Source organism: Agelaius phoeniceus, chromosome 15 (assembly GCF_051311805.1).
Source record: "Agelaius phoeniceus isolate bAgePho1 chromosome 15, bAgePho1.hap1, whole genome shotgun sequence".
In the NCBI taxonomy this organism is placed as follows: Eukaryota; Metazoa; Chordata; class Aves; order Passeriformes; family Icteridae; genus Agelaius; species Agelaius phoeniceus.
The window spans coordinates 15,830,996-15,845,685 of NC_135279.1; the positions used below are offsets into that span (position 1 = coordinate 15,830,996).

A 14,690-nucleotide genomic window follows, 5' to 3' on the forward strand; every position below is an offset into this window, starting at 1 on the left:
CATGGGCAGGTTTATGGCCTCACAGGGAGCTGCCATGATCTAATGCCTTTCTGCTACCAGGAGAATGATATTCCAGCTTGACAGACCCCTTATAAGTCCATGAAATTCATATAAAGTGGTAGAAAATGATTTGTTTCCTCCCCTGAGTTTTCTCCCTTTTTGATGTGCTAGTCTGAGAGCTGCCTGACCTGTCACAAGGTGAGCAGTGGCTGGAAATGATGCTCCAGGTACTGCATGCTCCCCATTGAGGTGGTGATGTCCCCAAGCAGCCTGTACCCCCCAGGCTGGCAGGATTCTGTGTAATCACAGCATCCTTGCTTCTGGATGATGCTCTAGTGGTGATTCACACGTCATGGTGGCTTCTGTTTTGGGCTGGAACTTTTATTTTTTAATGGAAGAAACTGCCTTCAGAAATTACAGCTCTAGCCAAACAGAGTAGATATGGTTTTATATAATTAATTATGTCTGAATTGATGTTCCCATTGATTCTATGTTGTTTCTAGGTATTGACTCTAGAGTACTTCCCTGGAATGTTTATTTTCTTTCTGTAGCTTTGAAATGCCAAGAAAGGACAGTGTCCTGAGACCCCACTGAAAAGTTTTGTGAAAATACCCACATTAGTGTGTGGTTTTTCCTCTTCCTTTGCTCCATCTCTTGAAACTGAAATGGTTGTGCAGGAAAGTACCTTAAGCAGGTGCAAAGATGTTTGGCTGGGCTGGCAGGGGAAGAATGTTGAAAAGTGCATTCTCTGGTAAATCAAAACCAGGCTTTTTGTTGGAGTTAACTCCACACCAAGGGGGTTGTGCTGCACTTAATTGTTGCAGGGAGCATCTAAGAGTGTTGTGTCAGGGACAAAGTCCTTCACTTTACTTTCTCCTTGGAATGATTCTTTTTAATGGTTTTTATAGCTGACATCCTTTGTATGTGAAATTTACAGGGGTTTGATGTTAAATTTGAAATACAAACTAATGTTCAGTCTTAGTGCTATGTCCTATCACTATTCCCCAAAAATTTTAGGGCGGGATTCCAAGTATTAATCCAATATTGGCATTCAGTTTAATAAAGGACATGACAACATAACCGGTTAAAGATTGGGACTTTCTGAAAAATCCACAAGAACTTTCTCTGCTGCATTTCTCCTAATGCAGCATTGCACATGCTGTGAATTATGGAGTGAAAATGTCCAAATGGAGTTATAGAAGTAATTAGGAATGGTTTCCTAACACAAAAGAGAAATTCAGGCAGTCATTTATTTGCATGAAAAGTAGGAGTTGAGGAGTCCCAGTCAAGAGCTTGGGTCCTTATTATTTGTAAATACTTCACAAACAGAGCAATGAGTATTGTTACCCCTAAAGAAGTGTTCACAGCTCAAGGGGTTTCTGGAAAATACAAGTTCAAGGAAAGAATTTAGCAGCACCTTTGTCTTTCCTATCAACACTTTTTGTGAAGATGGTCTTCCCAGGAGCACTAGTGTGGCAGAAGTGGAAGGAGAAGGTAGAAGGAGCTGTCTCTGCTGCTGCCCTTGCCTGCAGGAGGAGGAGAGAGCAGTGCTACCTGCAGCTACCCAGGAAGCTTTTCCATCCTCTGGGGCCTGTCAGGAGCAGGCTATTTGTGAGCAGGTCCAGGCTATTCTGGGAAAAGTACTTTGCAGTAGTGCAACATAAGGAAGCTCAGTTTAGATTTAATATTAGAAATGTGTTGTAACCCTGCGCGCCGTGTCCATCTCACCAGAATTACCAGGGTCAGTGGGGATGGTGGTGCCTGCAAAGTCCCTCTGCATCCCCCTGAGCTGCAGCAGACTCAGTGCTGCTGTTAACATACAAACACTGATGGAGCTGAGGCCACATGGCTGCGATGTGGCTGCTCTGGAGGGAGGCACAGGGCTGTAACTGGATCTGCAGAGCTGCCAGGCTGCTGCAGTCCTTGGCAGGGCTTCAGGCGAGGGCCGTGGTTGCTGTGGGAGAGCAGGAGGCACTCGGGGTGGTGGAGCTCTGCCCTCCAGTCCCCTGCAGCTTCTGGGGTTTGGGCTGGGAAGGTGAAATTGCTTTGGCAGTTAGAATAATATCTGGAATCCATGTGTTCCTAACGAGCCTTCCCAAGTAAGATGCTTATTAACTGCCCAAAGCAGCTCGCAAAATAATCCAAAAATAGCACAGTGACTGGTTACTCTATCACTTTGCTGCAGATCTGATTAGGATAGAGCAGAGTGCCTAAATTTTGCCACATGAGCAGTGCATTATGTCTTCCAGGAATGCTAATATGAAATATGTTTGGATTTTTTACTTGCTTGTTTTGATTTTTAATGCAGTTTATTTTTTGTTTAAAAAAGCCAGATTTGTTTGATATATTTGCAATAGTTTGATATTTCAAAAAAATTATTATAATATATGATTATTGTAGGTCACTTCCATTCACAAGAGACATCTGATCAATTAGGTAATTTCTCACTCTGTTATTAGTGATAAGATATCCAACTGTTCATTCTCTCTAGCTTTGTCTTAGTGTGTGAGAAACTGCATTGATTTACAGAAATGTCAGACATTCTGACTTGAAAATACATTGAAGTTTATTCTGGGAGACTGGCAGTGGTGCAGCTATTTTAACGTTTTGCATATGGATTTTCAGTATTTTCACACTCAAGATATATTTTTATTGTGGGTATGTTGTTAAGCTCTTACTAAAAATCAAAATAAAACCTAAAAATTGATGCTCAACATGTGCAGTAATAATGAAAGCATCTGCCTTCCTATGATACAAAACTATGATGAAAGTATTGTATATGAAGCAAGAATTTTTGAGTGATTTTAATTGAGCAAAGTCTCTGGAAGTACAGTTCCTGATGTAAAGAAGAGCTGAAAGACAGGAAGAGTTAATAAAAGAGCAGACTGCACCAGTACTACCCAACTTGTATTCTTAAGTAAAAACTGTGTGTGTAATTTACTCTAATTAGTAGTGTTTGCACAATCATTGTTAAAAATACAGACTTATTTAGAAGTTCCTGTAAGCAAAATGTATTCCCTGTTGGGGAGACAGAGGTTTCTTGGAAGCTGAATATTTGAATGGTGAATTAACACTGATTTAGGCTCTAGAGGTGGATTGTTGCCTGTAAAATCCAGTAAATATATCCCAGTGAGCTTGTGCTGGCAGCAGTCAGGGAGAAAATGGTCCATATCTTTCCTAAAGTGTCAAACCCATGAAGTTGTAGAATTTGCAGCAGGACAGCTTCTGGCAGGTTCTGCAAGGCTGCTGTGCTCCCCTTGGCTGAGGAGTGCCTGGCTCTTCCCAAGGCTGAGCCCTGAGGCTTGCCAGGAGCCACTGAGTGTTTCTGCACTGTTTGTTGTTCTCAAGTGCAGTTCCTTCAGTGGGAGGTGGCATTTTTACTCCTTTTGCTATGTCCTCAAAAGGGAGGACTGCTGGTAAATGTAGGGAAAAATGTCCAGAAGAATCTAATAAAATTTCTTTTATCTAGTTCTCAGCTGTATATAATGAATGGTCATGCAGGCACAGTGGGAAGTTCTGCCCTTCACCAGATCACACAAACATGTTGCAATAGGAATAATATTTCCATCATATTAATGCCTTGTGTAGTCTTGTGGGAAAAATGGAAAACCCTGAAGTGCTCATGTAGGTGGTAAGGGTGAATTTTCCCAGAAGTCAGTTTTGCATCAGAACTCATGAAAGCATGGAGTCCTTAAGCAGGCTATGGACTAACCTGGAATTTGAGTTCTGCTGAGGGGGCTCTTACTGTAGGGATGCATTTTGCTGGGAGTTGTAAATAGCTCTTCTTTGTTTGTAGCAAAAATATGTATCACTGGTTTAGGCCACTAATTTTCTGCTCGTTTAATGTTTAACTCTTCCTTGCAATGACAGTTTCTTATTTTAGGACTGTTGCTTGAACTAACCTAGAAATCTTGCTTCTCTGAGCACCAAATCAGAGCCTGCTGCCTTACCTTTAATATTTGTGTTTGGCACACAAGATCTGTAAGCTGGCTGGGATCACAAATATCCACTGAGATTTGGGGCTCGTGTTTGGTGTTCCTAAAAAGTCATACTTGCTCCTATTCCCATGATATTCCAAAGTGAGCATTTCCCTGGCACACAGGGCCGGCTCGGACACCAGGGGATAGTGTTACAGGCATTTACATATCAAAAAGGGGAAGAAATGAACGAGCCCAAGTTGCTCTTGAATAGCAGTGCTCTGTGCTGCTCCCAGATCCTGTTAACGTTGTTCACACAATGGAGCACTTAATGAATTTGCAGATGGCCTGATTTGTTTTTTTTTTTTAAGTATAAATTTTCCTTTTCCAGGGGAAACAAGATGGTGAGAAAAATAGGGGGGAAGTATTTTGGGGAAAACTGGGAAGGGAGATGAGACTGGGGCATGAAGTGGGAGAGGGCAGCAGTGGCTGAGTAACAGGAATGTCTCATTTCTACAGCAAATCTAAAGCACCAATAGTGTTGGTACAGATAACAGACAACATCTAATTATGAAATAATGTTTTTGTCTTAAAATACTACTGAAAATAGAGGAAATTATTCTGAGCTTGGGAGATTCTGAAATGTAGCTGTGCTCTCTTTAGAGTGTGAGTCAGGTATCCTCCTTGTTTACTCTGGCAAGCTGTCATAAAACTGCAGTGTGTTGTGTTGAGTAATTCCATGGGCTTGTGTTTGGAGGTCACGTGGGGCACTGGTGGGACAGCATTACTGCTGCTTGGTTGGAATACCTGCCTGCTTCATCCTGCTGCAGATCTGTTCTTGTCCAGGAAGCAGAGCAGACTGGGGTAATGCTGAGTGCCAGCTTGCAAACAGATGTTTTGGTGTTGAGTTTTGGTCAATTCTTGTGTTCTTGCTCAAAATAAACAAAGTCTTTGTGCTACCTCTGTTGAAATTACTTTTAAAAGAGAAATGAAAGGCATCTTGGGAAAACATTCCATCTTAGCCTGGCACTCAGATAGGTCCAGCTATACCACAATCATTACTGGTGGCTTTTATTAATAACATGGTAGATGAGCTTCTGGTGACAAAGATGTTACTGCTTCTTATGTCTGCCTGTTTGGGTGGTTAACTGTGCAAATATGCATTACACTTATTCACTATTTTATCTGAGTTGACCTTGCTGTATTTAAAGTGTTTTAAATTGTAATTTTTGCAATATTTTTTTTATGCAGGGTGTTTGTATTTTGTGACTTTAACTACCTCTTCAGTGAGATGGCCAGATGTTTTTTGTAGTTTTGTTCTATGTTCTTGGCAGTTAAAACACAATTATGATAGTACAGTTAGATTATTTTAGCGGTATTTTTTGGGGGGTAGTATTTTAGATTAACTTTAAAGCTTCAAAAATGGTAAAATTGGTTTTTTTTGACTTGGCAAACAGGTTGAATCATTTATTTTGGACCAAGAAGATCTTGATAACCCAGTACTCAAAACCACATCGGAGTTGTTCCTATCGAGCGCTGCAGAAGGTGCGGACTTGAGAACTGTGGATCCAGAAACACAAGCAAGACTAGAAGCCTTACTGGAGGCAGCAGGTACTTTCCTTGTCTAGTTCTTTTTCTGAACCTGACTTGTGCACAGATCTGGCAGCACATAAATTTTGACACTAGTGAAATGTTCAGGAGTTTGGAAATTTCCCAGGATGAGCAGAACATGGAAAAGAAGCTCATGACTCTTACAAGTGTTGCAGGTTGCTTATTCCATTCTTTCTGTACTTACAGAGTTAGAAAAATTAATTTGAATTAAATGGTATTTCACTGACTTGAGATTACATATGTTATGAGAGGGAGAATTAATGGGGAGAGAATAGAAGGAAGTAGACTTGCTGAAATTACTTTTATTCCTGCTGCTTTTGTCAATATATAATTGTTAATTCATTACTCCAGAATTTAAAGGTAAAATACTTTTTTTCTCTGTTTTAACTTACACAAAAGCATTTTTGCATTTTCTAGTTCTGAGGTATCACTATTGGAAAATACATATTAAACATTTCTGTTTTGGAACAGACCTGATGAACATAGTTGCTTCTACATTTATTAGCTTAAGAGTGAAAGCTTGACCAATTCAAATCCTCCCACAATTTGTGACTGGGATTTTTGTAACGGATTTGGAAATTATTTGTTAGTTTCAAAATTCCAAGGACAAAAAGATATAAAACTCCTGCTCTGAAACAAATCACATTTGATCATCATGGGTGTATACTCAGACTTGTAGTGGTGTGCTGAAATTGGAGTTCTCACACCTTACTTTGGAACATTAAGGAGCTACATAAAATAGCACTTATTTGCAGGTGTGTAGATGCTAAGCTGTGTACAGTCTTAAAGGAGAATTTTATTCTAAGGAAGCAAAAGGGGCAGGGGTTTGTGATTTGGGTTCTCTTTGCATTTTGTATTTCAAAAAACCCAACTTAGAGCACAGCACAGCTTTTATCAGCAGGAAGTTGCAGCAGCCTATCTGCTGTAACTCTTGAGGACCAAACTTTGTTTTGTGGGGAAGACAGGCTGTTCCTGGGATATTACATGCACTGAGGGAATTTGAATAATTTACTCCCTTTTGAAGCACTTTTAAAAATGCAAATCAGTTCCTCTCATGTACCTGGTGGCTGCTGTGTCCCAAAGCCTATTTCTGGCTTTATAAATTGCTGGGGCTGCAGTGCTCACAGGGATCTCAGACTATTTGACATGTCCAGGAGGTGCCTTTGCTGCTTGTAGCACCTGTGAGAATGCTGTACTCAGATTTCTAAGCAGTAGTTGGGCATTTGTCCCCAGGATTAGATAATTTGGTTTTTAGCTGAGGTTTCCATGTCTTGGTTTTCCCAAGTACATGAGCAGAGCAGAAGGAATCTGGAAAGAAGAGCAAATAAAAGAAAGCAAATAAAAAAAAGCTGCCTTTGTTTGAGGACTTCATCTCCCTCTCTAGAAAGACTGGACAAAATTAATGCCACTTGATGAATGTGTGAGATGAAAAGAGTGAAAATACTCTTGGGAAAGTTCTCTAGTTAAGCTGTACTTGTATTTCCCACTGTGGATTGGAATACTAAAAATAACAGGCTAACCTAAAGAAGATGCTGAATGAATCTGGTAGTTCATTAATAAAAGCCATAATTTGACAGTGATTGAAAAAGAATTTAGTGTTTTTGGGAGATGTTCTAATATCTTCACTGGATTTATCTGGCTGGTTTGGCTGAAAATGCCTTTTTTAACCCTGACTGAGCTTCTAGGCTTCCATCATGGCAACCTAGTGTTGGACCTTTGTATTCTTTTGCAGTTTGACAGAAGCAAGTGATTTCTGCTGTTCTTGTAGTCACAGTTCAGTCCTCAGCATTAAGGATAGCTTGGAAAAGTAGATGGCAGAACTGTGGCTCAGAGTCATTTAAAACCTTGTCTGTAGCTTCCAGCCATAGCTTGGCCTTGGTTGTGATGATCCCCCTGTGAGAGGCTTGATTCCATCTTAAAACCTAGGAAAAAATCAATCTTGTGTTCAGTGTCTTGGATTTCTTAGGGTTTCTCACGTGCCAGGTGTGTGGATGTGTCATTAGGATTTCATGAGTGTGACTTGCAGAACTGGTTTTGCTCATTCTTCTTGAATCCTTTAATGCTCCGATCGCACACGGCCGTGTTGTTTATCAGCTCAGGAAGGAAAGTTCTAGCAACTGCAGCCACGTGGGATTTTGTTCTTCAAAGTACTTGTGCAGAAGTGCTTTTCAACCATTGTGTGCTGTGTGATTTGGAGGAGCTGTGTTTTGTTTGTAAGGAGCTGTCTTGATTTGAGAGCTGCTGCACAGGCAAGTGGAGAAGCCAGAGGTTATTTGAACTGCTTGAAGATGTTTCTGTAGGTTGTATTTACCCACCATGGGAGTGCTGGATGTTTTTTCACTTGCTTGTTTGACTTGCTTATTCTGTTTCAAGGATTCTGGATGTTGAAGGTGGGAGCCTTAAGCCAAATTTCCAGCAAGAGGGTTGTGTCTCACCCCCCTTGGCATAGCAGCAATTACACACATGTGCATATCCATGTGCACCCAAAGATTTCTTGTTTTTCTGTAGAAAACCTGCCAGATTAGCTTCAGTTTAGACAACCATACTTTATTCTGTGAAAGAACAGGCACTTTATTAATGAACAACTACCTTTAAACAGCTGTCAATGTTTGTGTTATTTCACAAAAAATAGTTCTACAACCTGAAGACCAAGAGACCATTGTAAATATCAGTTGTTTCCACCTTCAGAAACTGAAGATAAATTAAAACAACTGAATGGTGTTGTTTGGCAAGTTTTAACCTAAACAAACCAAGTCTTGTATATCTTCCTTCAGTTTAACTCCTATTAGCAGAGAAGGCATTTATAGGTAAAATAACCTATGGAATGAGAACCATCCTGCTTGGAGGATGTTTCCATTTTTCAAGCTGTAATTAAACAGATTATTAGTATTCTGAGAGTGGAGTCCTGCTCTGCACTAGAAACATTTCGCTCCAGTGTTAATTAGGGTACTGTGGATTTCTTAAAATAATATTTCAGCTCTGAAGAGTCGTGATTCTTGTGTGGATCTTCAGAAAGAAAGTATCAAATGCTCTTTTTAGGGGCAGAATTTGACAGCTGGAGATGAGAGCTCTTTGCTGCTGGGAATGAATGGTTGGGGTGTTGAGAGCTCTTGTTCTTCTTGGTGAGTTCTTTGTGGGTCCTCAAGATGTGTTGGTGAAAGGGCAAAGTGGGATAATTCCAACAGGTTAAACCGGTTTCATTTTCTGTTCCCGACTTGTATCAGCATCAGGAAGGGGAAATGACTCTCTTGTGTTGTGCAGTGTCTTTCTGCTGGTTGTTTTTGAAGATAGAGAAAGGTGTTGGTTCAGGCACATGGCCAAATAAAAATCCTGGGTGCCCATTTGGTGTATTCTGCAGCAAAAGCACAGATTTCTACAGAAAGTTGTGAAATGTCAAAATGTTAATCCCTGCAGTTAAAATACCCTGTTGATAGTGTTTCAGCATGGTTTGGCTGAGTTTTCTGGGAAGTGAAATAGTGTTACTGAACTGCTTTTTGACTTGAGGAAATAGCTTGAGTGCCTGTGTCCCTTCCAGCAGAGATTTTAAGTGTGTTCCTTCTCAATCTGAATGTTGAAACACTTTGACAATGAAGCATCAAAAAAAAGATGCAGAAGAAAGTGGTAAAGAAACTTCAGCTGCCTTTGGGGGACTTGATGTTCCTGTATCTACACAGGGAGTAGTTCTGTAAGCAGTGAGTTCTTCAGGACTCCCACTATTGTTTGCAAAGAGGCTTGTGATGAAAATATTTGGAGAGGGAGAATGTTGAGCCAAAGGTTTGTTTAATGAAACATGTGAATAGTCCATTCTTATGTTCAAACAGGGAGCAGAGTTATCCTTCTTTTCTGATGAAATACAGTGTTAAATGTGGCTGGAGACCCTCACAAATGGTTTGGTGTTTTTGGGACTTTTAGGGATTAATTGTAGTGTAAATGGTGAAAGAGAAATGGAGTTCTAATAATGTGTCTGTTGATACCTGTGAATTTCAATAGTTCATTCAGGCATGAGGGCCTGATGCTGCTCTTTGGAAAAGCTGGTAGGGTGGGGGGGGGGGGAAAGGTTGTGTATTTTGGAATTGGGAAAGGCAAAAAGTGGAAATACAGAACACAGATCATAATATGAATGAGCCCAGATGAAATCTGCCTGCTTTAGGATAAACTAAAAGGTTAGAGTAGATTCAGCAATTGTGGAATTGAGTGCTTTCCTCTGTATATGTATATTTCTATTTACTCACTTGCCAACCTATTGACCAAACCTGCTTTTTTTTTTTTTTTTTTTTCCCCTCCCTTGTGATGTGATCTAACCCATTCATTATTCACTAACAACAGGGGTTACCAGGGAGTGAGCTGTGGTCTAAAAGAACAGTGCCAGGGAGGCACAGCTTGCTTTCATCCTGCATCTGAGGGAACCCTCACAAAGTGACAGAGACTGGGCTAGAGAAATTCTTTGATCATGTTCTTTGATTCATATTTATGATGAATAAGATTCATGTGTGAACTTGGTGTTTCTTTTCTTGGGGCTGATGAGTAACTAAGCTGTGATTTAAATGAGGGTGGGCATTAGAAACTTAATGTCTGAAGGGTTGTCCAAGCTCCACTTGAAACTATAGAAGTGGGGGTCTGCAGGAAACAGATTCATGTTTGTCATTTTATTGGTTGTACCTCTGTGCTTGTGGAATACACCAAAGGCATTTCTAGATCTGTATTGGGGTTTTGAAATAAAGAAAGAGAAGCAGGATCTTTTTGGGGGGGAATCAAAGAGGATTGCTGGGATTTGAGCAAAGATGTAACTTTATTGTAAAAATGTTGCAATATCAAATTTGAAGTGTGTTTAGCCTCCTTCAACATGGCCAAAATCTTACCTTAGTCCAGTTATTGTGACTGATTGTAAACCAAGGAAGGCTTTTCACCATAATTTGATCTGATCTAAAATCCTTGGTGTTACATGGGCATGGTATACAGACCAAATAAAGGAAACAATTTTGACTAGGACAGTTTGAACAGGCTCCACTGTAGGTGTTCCTGTAGAGATCAAAGCAGCCCTGCCACTGAAATCACCACTGAATTGTTCACTGCAAAGCTTCTGCCTTTTGAGATACTGGCACATTACAATGACTTACTCATTTTCTTTCTTCACCACCCAAAGATTCAGAGTGGGAAGGAATATATGGTATGTGAAACATAGAGATTTGTTGTGCTTTTGAGTAAGTTGGATAAACTCAATTGAGTGCATGTAATTGAATTATTAATATTATATCTCTCTGAGATTTTGCATGATTTAAATATTTTTTCTATTCTAGTAAGCTTTTAGATTAGAAAAAGTCTAGTCTAATCCTGCTCTTAGTCAAATTAACTTCTATGCTTTGACAATGTGTTAAATGTATCAGCTTCATATTTTTTAGCTGTTTTCCAGATGGATTTTGCTGTGAAGAACAATCTTATTGTCATAACACTTAAATTGCTGCCTTTAGATATCAGATGTTACCTTACCAGCTCTGAAAGCTTTACTTCTGGAATTCTTTGGCAAAGATGATTTTAACCTTTTTAAAGGGGTTGGGGATGGGGAGTGAGAAGAGATGAGACAAAAAACTTACCAGTTTTATTTTGTGAAGTATAAAAATTGACTGGGGTTCTCCTCAATCTCTCAAATTGCCTACATATTTATATATATCTGTGTATGTATGTCAGAGGTAGTAATAAGTAATCAGTAAGTTCTTCATGATTGTACCATAAACAATTTGTGCAATCCTCCTTTTAACAAGAATTTTTTCAGTTCTGGATATAGTTTTTATTAACTCAGCTTCTCCTTTCTATTTCCTTCTGCTGTATTTTATTTTTCATGCAAGCTGGATTCTTCTGTAAGATGAAACACCCTTTGGCCTCTTGTTCCAATATGGGAATCATATTATTGCTGGTTAAAAACTTTTTTCCATTCAGTATTGATTTCAGGACTTCTTCCTATATTAGTACTTGGAGTAGCTTCAGCCAAAAGGAGTTGGGGAGAGTTTGGGCAGGAGGAAAGCAGCAGTGCTTTATTGCCAGTCCTGTGCATGGAGATGGGAGGTACCTGTGCAGAGCTGTTCTCTTGGCTCTGTGTCCCTGCCTCCTCTCAGCAGGGGCTGTGGTGTTGTCCTTGGGATGCTGGCAGGGAGGGGAGCCGAGATGGGAGCTCTGGGAAATGAAGCAGTTTCTGCTCTTGGAAGTTGGAGTTCACCAGAAAGTGACTCTTCTCCTGAAATGTGTCAGGAGAGAGTGAGGAGGGAGACAAGCCTCAACCTCTTGCTTGTATCTTCTGCAAGAAGAGTCTTAGTAGTTTATTAAAAAACCTGAATTACACTAACTTGACATCTGTGTTTGCTTTTTTTTGTTATTTGTCAGTCATGTAGTTTCCTTAGCACATGGTGCTAAAATCAGAGTTTAGAAGTGTTCAAAAGAAAATTTGAATACTGGCTGGATGCTTTGGGGTGCACAGATGATTGGATTTTAATCAGTTTTTCAGATTTCCCTTTTTGGTTTTGGTTTTTTTTTTTTAATGTTCTGTAGCTTAATATTCAAGCATGGTGGCAGTAACCAGTGCCAGGCACTTGCTCCATACTGGACTAACTGGTAAGTCAGGTCAGGAGTGTGGATGTGGAGCCACACCTCCTGGAGCTGGGGCAAGTGTCCTGTGGGGAGTCACTGCACTGGAGCAGGGCTGTTGGCTGCCAAAACACTCTGGGCCATGTTCTGGGTCTGGGGACACCTCCAGGGGTGGGCTGTGACACATCTGTCTGTAACACTTCTGACAGTTCTGTAATCCTAGCAAATATTTGGGGTCTTTTCAAGGGTCAGATTTACTGAGTCATCAATACTTTGCAGTGTAACACATGAATTGGTTGATTTTTTAAAATTGTTTACTCAACTTTGACAAAATGTTACTGTTGTATGTTCAGGAAGTAATTATAAACAAGTTTCTGAGAAATCAAATGGTAATAAAGTATATGCATAGCACAAATGATTAAGTTCTGCTTATTTCTAGAAAGTCAAGCTAGTTTTCACCAGATTAATGAAAAACAAAACATGTGAAATATACTGCCATACTGCCACTTATCTTTGATTCTACTTATGGAAACAAGTGGCTTTTTTTACAGTGAGGTATGAGCATCTTCCTTTCCTGCTATAAATTATTTTGTGCTGTTTGACAGACCTTACTTTGAAAGCTAAGAACTTAAATCTCTAAATTTAAAATGAGCTGTAATACATTAAACATCTTGCACAAAAAGGCAGGTTATATTCTTTGTGAATATGAATTATTTAAATACTTGAAGATCCAATACACACTAGGATATAAAAAATTATTGCATTGCATAAAGTTATCCTGGTTGTATTCATCAGGAAAGTAGTTGCAGTGGGAGCAAAATGCACTGTGTAGATCTTCAGGGACTTTTCCCCCTGTGTAATAAACCTTGCCTCCAAACCAAGAATTGTTAACTTGTCATTTAGGCATCACCTTTCTCTGAAATTCTGCACAGCTTCTTAGAAGTTTTTCATAAATTTGGCTGAAAAAAGTCTCTGTAGATTCAGTTTTATCTTCTCCTCTGCCTTCTCCCCAGGCAAATTCAGCTGTGCTTGTGCCATTCCTGCTGGGTGGCTTTAGGAACTGGTTAGACAGACAATCTCCAGTGCTAGAAGCTCCAGAGCATGCCAAGCCCACTGCAGTCCTTGGGCTGAGAAGGTGTTTTGGACTGCTCAGTGCTGTGTACTGAAATGTGTAACTCAAGGGTGAAGGGAGCACTGAGCTGCTTCCTTTGGAAGAGCTTTGTGAGGGAAGGAAGAAAAATGGAATAAAGCAGTGAGTGGTTTTTAGTGGCTCTGACTCTTGTTTAATGCAGCTCATGTTCAGTGTTCCAGTGCAGCCATCCTTAGAGCTGATTTGCAGACTGATATCACCCTCAGTTTTTGGTTTTTTTTTCTAAATAGCATCTAACCTTTTTCTGCCCTTAACTCATGTTCTTTAGACTTTCATCTTCTCTTGCTCTCCTCTGGAGTCTCTGGACGTGATCTCTGTTCTTCATAACTTTTTGCCCCAAATGAGTCCTGTTACTGAAGCTGAGCTCTGTTGATGCATGGAGAGAGGAGTGTTATTTCATCTGTCCTGCAAGCTGTGTTTTGTTTATACATCTCCATTTGTTGTCTTCCTTTTGCCTTTAGTTTGCAAGTTGAATTTGTCTTTAAATCTACCACAACTTTTCTGAAGAGCTGTAACAAATTATTCCATATTTGTGCATTTGATTATTCCTGTGTGTGCAGTTGACTGTTCCTGTGTATGTGTGTATATATATTTTCTGACACTTGTGTTGAATATGTCCTTTAAAAAAAAAACACCTTCTCAACTCAGAACCATTATAAAAGCTAAAATTGTGTCTTTGCTTTCAAAGAATTAGTTGGCTTTTGAGTAGCAAGAATGTTCTAACCCACCTGGCCTGACTTCCAGCTGGCTTTGTCTAAAACCAAGGAAGCAGCATGTTTTGGAAGTCTCTGGAGGGAAAGCAGGAAGATTTGCTAATGAGAAAAAGATAAATTTGCACTGTGGCTGTGCTTTTGGCTATCAGCCTTCACTTACAGAGACAGCACCCAGTACCAGATCCTCCCCAGCAGCAGAGACACAGCAAGATATAGAACAATTATATATATATATTTTTTAATATATTTTATATATTTTATATTATATATATATATATATATATATATATATATAATATATATATTCTAGGCTTTACAGAGATAAGAGCAAAGACCTGGAGGAAATAGTGAAAGAAGTTTGCTGTGGTAGAACCTTAATTGGTTGGGCTTTTCCATACTCACTCTTGGAAGCAACTCCTTCCATTGGATTCCTGCCTGTTACAGTTTCTCTCTGTGCAGTTCTCAGTGCTCTGAAGAAGCTCAGTAGAACTTGCTCTGTGTGGTGCCACATCTTGGATTCTGTGACCTCAGATGGACATAAGCTCCCATCTGAAGCACTTCAGAGACATGGAACTGGGTGAAAATGCATCTCTTCCCTTTTGTTTTTAAAACTACAGGAGGATGCTGCAAAAAATAAATAGATGGGATGACCTCCCCTGGGATGTTCTTGTAGAGGGGTGTTAGCAGTAGATGGGTGTGTTCTTTCTTCAACTTGGGTCATGA

General features: G+C 39.9%; 1 protein-coding gene across 7 annotated transcripts in view; it reads left to right on the top strand.

Annotated features, from left to right (window-relative positions):
• ANKHD1 (ankyrin repeat and KH domain containing 1) overlaps nt 1-14,690 on the top strand; it is a 100,467-nt gene that overhangs the window by 9,315 nt on the left and 76,462 nt on the right. For all 7 annotated transcript variants that reach the window (XM_054643135.2, XM_077186518.1, XM_077186520.1 and 4 more), the window contains exon 2: nt 5,375-5,528. In XM_054643135.2, the coding sequence (XP_054499110.2) occupies nt 5,375-5,528 (154 nt within the window). The remainder of the gene's footprint in view (nt 1-5,374; nt 5,529-14,690) is intronic.